Raw genomic sequence first — 4,417 nt, 5'->3', positions numbered from 1 at the left:
CACCACCCCTAATGTTTTACACAACCTGTTTCCATCACTTAAATGACCTATCTGCATCAGAGTTTGTGATCATGACTCAGAAACAAAAGCATTACTTCTGGGCATCATGTGTCATGGGGGGGGCGGGGGTGAGACGTGGCTGAGGGAAGGCTGATGGTAGACGAAGTTGAAAAGTTAGTAGCCAAGTTGTGAAGGACCTTGAATGCCATTTTGGGAAATCTGACCTTTATCCAGAGGAACACCAAGAGCAGTGAAGCGGGGGAGTAACATGGCTGGATTCATGTTTTTAGCCTAGGCCCTCTGGATAGGATGGGGGTGGGGGCGGGGGGCAGGCAGAGAACTCTATGAGGAGGCTGAGCTGCTAGGAGGGGAGAGGAGGAGACTTCCCCCTGCTGCTCTCCGCAGAGTCTGAGTCTGCTCTCTCTGTGTTTCAGAGCCAGACAGCAGCCTGGAGCCCAAGCACGATCATGAGGACAATTGGACAGTGTTGAAGACCCAGCCTGGCTCCAGTAGCTTCAAAAGGACTCCAGCCCCCCGGGATCCCAGTCCACAGCCCTCTGCTGCCCACAGGATGGGAGCCTGGGGGCAGGGAGCCTGGCCATGAGGGACTGCGACCCCTCCCAGCAGAAGGCCAGCTCTGTACCTCCCAAGTACACTTCTGTGCAAGGCCCCAGCATGGACTCTAAACGCAGCAGCCCCAGTGGGGCCGGGGAAGGGACCTCCTGCTCTGAAGGCCCTGGTGGGAGCTTGGCCTGCCCCTCCCTGACCTGCATCCCTCCCCAGGAGGCAACGAACAAGGAGACACTGGGGGCAAATGAAGCCTTGATCTCTGGGATACCAGAAACCACCTTCTCTGGGAAGTCAGAGCCCATGCCCTCAGTGAAGACTGATCCCTCATCCTCAGAAAACAGAAATCCTATGTTCTTGGAGAAGATGGATTCCAAGTCTTCAAAGCTGGCACATTTGACTCCCATAGAAAAGGACGATGCTGAGTCCTTGAAGAAGGCAGATCCCACATTCACAGGAAAGACAGAGCCTGCAACCTTGGGAAAGGGGGATCCGGTGGCTTCTGGGAGAATGGATCCTGTAGCCCCGAGAAAGGAGGAGCCTGGATCATTGGGAACAGTAGATCCTGCATGTTCCAGTAAGATAGATATGATGTCCCCAAGCAAAGAGGAGCCTAGGTATTCAGGAAAAGAGCTTTCTGTGTCTTCAGAAGAGGTGGGTCCTGCATCTACCAGGAAGGCAGATCTTATATCCTTGGGAAAGAAAGACCCTGGGCCCTCTGGAAAGGCAGACCCCACATCCTTAGACAACCCAGGGTCTGCATCCACAGGAAAGACAGATCCTGGGACCTTGGGGACTCTGACTCTAGGGTCATCAGGCACAAGTGAGCCTGTATCCCCTGGGGCAGTGGCTCTGGGGCCATCAGAAAGGGAGGATCCTACACACTTGGAGATGACAGATCCCGCATCTGTGGGAAAGACAGAAACCGTGCCCTCCGCAAAAGAGGGCCCTCGGTTCCTGGGAAAGATGGATCCTACCTCCTCAGGAAAGGAGGATCCTGTGTCTGTAAGGATGACAAAAACTGCGCCTGCTGGCCTAGTGGATCCGATGTCCTCAGGAAAGACGGGTCCCATATCTGTGAAAAATGTGGATCCCATGTCTTCAGGCAAGGGGGTTCCTGCGTCCTCAGGAAAACCAGAGCCCACATCTGTAGGGAAGACAGAAACTGTATCCTCAGGAAAGAAGGACCCAGAGGCCTCCAGAAAGGTGGATTCCATTTCTGTGGGAAATACAAAGACATTAACTTCCAGAAAAGTGAATCCTGAGTCTTCAGGAAAGAAAGAATCTGTACCCTCTGACCTAGGGGATCCCAAGTTCTTGGAGACAGCAGAACCCTCTTCCGTTGTGAAAGATGAGGCAGAGACTTGGGGGAAAGCAGGTCCTGTGGCCTCTGGAAAGGTGGACCCTGTGAGCAGGGGGAGGGCAGAAACTGTTCCACGTGGAGAAGTGGACTCAGTGTCTTCGGGAAAGGTGACCTCCATGACTCTGGGGAAAACAACCCCAGCAGCACCTGTTCCAGAGGGAAATGTGGGTCCTCTGCCTCTAGAGAAGGAGGATCCTGTGAACTCTACAAAGGTGGATCCCAGGGCCTCAGGGAAAGCAGAAACCACCTCTGAGGGCAAAGCAGAAACAAAGCCTTCTGGGCAGGAGGGTCCAGCTTCATCAGGAAAAGCAGAGGCTGCATCTTTGCAGAAGGAGCCACCGGCTTTGGAGAAGGTGGATCCAGGAGGCTCAAGAAAAGCAGATCCTCTTGACCCTGGGAAGGTGGAGTCTGTGTCCCTCGAGAAGGCCGATTCTGGACCTCTGAGAAAAACAGAGCCCCCATCCTTGGGCAAGGTAGCCCCCCTGACTCTGGAGAAGGCGGAGGCCTCCTCCATCAGGCAGTCAGATGGCAAAGCCTGCGGCTCAGGCCGTTCTCCCGCAGGGGCCGGAAGCAGAGGGCGCAGCACAGAGTCAGAGCCAGTGCCCAGCACTCAGGCTTCCAGCCTGGGTCAAAAGGACCAGGCGGGCCCTGGCGCCGAGAGGAGTGCAGTGCCGGAGGCCGCAGCCTTCCCACCCGGGCCGCGGACTCGCGACAACTTCACTAAAGCGCCGTCGTGGGAGGCGAGCGCCCCGCAGCCTGCACGCGAGGACGCCGGCACGCAGGCGGGAGCGCAGGCCTGCGTTTCGGTGGCCATAAGCCCCATGTCTCCGCAGGATGGCGCGAGCGGCCCGGCCTTCAGCTTCCAAGCGGCGCCGCGCGCGTCCAGCCCAGCGCCCAGGCCACCGTCTCGCCGGGACGCCGGCCTGCAGGTGTCACTGGGCGCCGCCGAGACGCGCTCGGTGGCCACCGGGCCCATGACCCCGCAGGCCGCGGCGCCCCCAGCCGCACCGCCCGCCTTCCCCGAAGTGCGGGTGAGGCCGGGCTCGGCGCTGGCGGCTGCGGTGGCGCCCCCGGAGGCGGCCGAGCCCGTGCGCGACGTGAGCTGGGACGAAAAGGGCATGACATGGGAGGTGTACGGCGCCGCCATGGAGGTGGAGGTGCTGGGCATGGCCATCCAGAAGCATCTGGAGCGACAGATCGAGGAGCACGGGCGCCAGGGGGCGCCAGCGCCGCCGCCCGTCGCCCGCCCGGGGCCTGGCCGTGCGGGCTCCGTGCGCTCTGCACCCCCTGACGGCGCCGCCAAGCGCCCGCCCGGCCTCTTTCGCGCTCTGCTGCAGAGTGTGCGCCGGCCGCGGTGCTGCTCGCGGGCCGGACCCACGGCCGAGTGATCTGTCCCCCTTTTGTACACCCGATTCCAACCTTCTCAGGCTCCCTTCTTGTCCCCAGATCCGTTAGAAGGGATCCCCTCGTCGCGCAACAGGCCTCCAGGGGTGGGCAGCCTCTAGGGCCTTATCCCCTTCTTTCGGCCCCTTCCCTCCCGAACAACAAATGGACTCCTCTACCCAGATCCCTCATGGTCATAAGCCCATGAGCCCAGCCCCGTTATTCCATCATCCCCTCAGTCCTCAGCTCCACTCCCTCCCGGTCACACTTGGGTGACCTTGGGGACCTGCTTAGCACCCTCAGCCCTGAGAGTTGAGGCAGGCTCCCGAGATGTCCAGACAGGTGTGTGGAAAAGGAACCAGGTCCCCAGAACAGGAGAAACTGTACAAAAGCTCCAAGTGTGTGAGGATTGGTGTGTGAGACCCTGAGTGTGCAAGGCCCTAGTGTGAGGCCTGGGCGTGTGTGAGTGCATGTCCATGCAGCGGGCTGGCCCCCATGGCCTGGGCATCTCTTGCATGCTGAAGGTAGTCATCCCCAGCTCCCGTCTCCCCTCACCTGACCCAACCCCTAGCCCTACCTATCTCTACCCTCACTGGACACTAGTTCACAAATCCCAGACAGGCCAAAGGCAGCTGTGGGGGTGTCCTGGGGGTGTACAGAAAAGTCACAGAAAGGTCAGAGGGTCTCAGAGGTGACTGGAGATCACAGAGGCTCATGGAAGGTCTGGGGCCACTGGCAGCCTGGGTGGCAACCCGTTTTGTGTATTGGGAACAGAGCAGAGGGCTCTTCTACAACCACAGTTGTCTGCCAAAGGCTGCCCTTGCCAACCCCTCATCTCCCCTGTGCTGTGAGCCCCCACAAGGCCCTTGTGACCACACGTCCCCACCCCTCCAGCCGCTGTTTTTGGCTACTGTCACAGTATACATTGGTAATAAAATGTTCCCCCAACTCTGGTCAGCAGTGATTGGCTACAAACAGAAGGGGACTGAGCAACATGATATATTATGTTCAGGGAGGGGTAGGTGTAGTTTGGGGGTGACAAGACTTCTTCAAAGGTGGACCAGAAGGGTGGGGGCCCACAGGGGGCTCTGTGAACGTCCCACA

General features: G+C 59.0%; 1 protein-coding gene across 1 annotated transcript; it reads left to right on the top strand.

Moving 5' to 3' along the window:
* Positions 1-600: 600 nt before the first annotated feature.
* GPRIN1 (G protein regulated inducer of neurite outgrowth 1) lies at positions 601-3,318 on the top strand (the record flags this gene model as incomplete). The annotated part of the gene is made up of 1 exon (XM_084242220.1): positions 601-3,318. One exon carries the CDS (start codon positions 601-603, stop codon positions 3,316-3,318), a length of 2,718 nt encoding a protein of 905 aa, XP_084098346.1.
* Positions 3,319-4,417: the final 1,099 nt, after the last annotated feature.

Source organism: Talpa europaea, assembly GCF_964194135.1.
Source record: "Talpa europaea genome assembly, chromosome: 9".
NCBI classification, from domain to species: Eukaryota; Metazoa; Chordata; class Mammalia; order Eulipotyphla; family Talpidae; genus Talpa; species Talpa europaea.
This window is presented reverse-complemented; position numbering and strand designations above follow the sequence as displayed.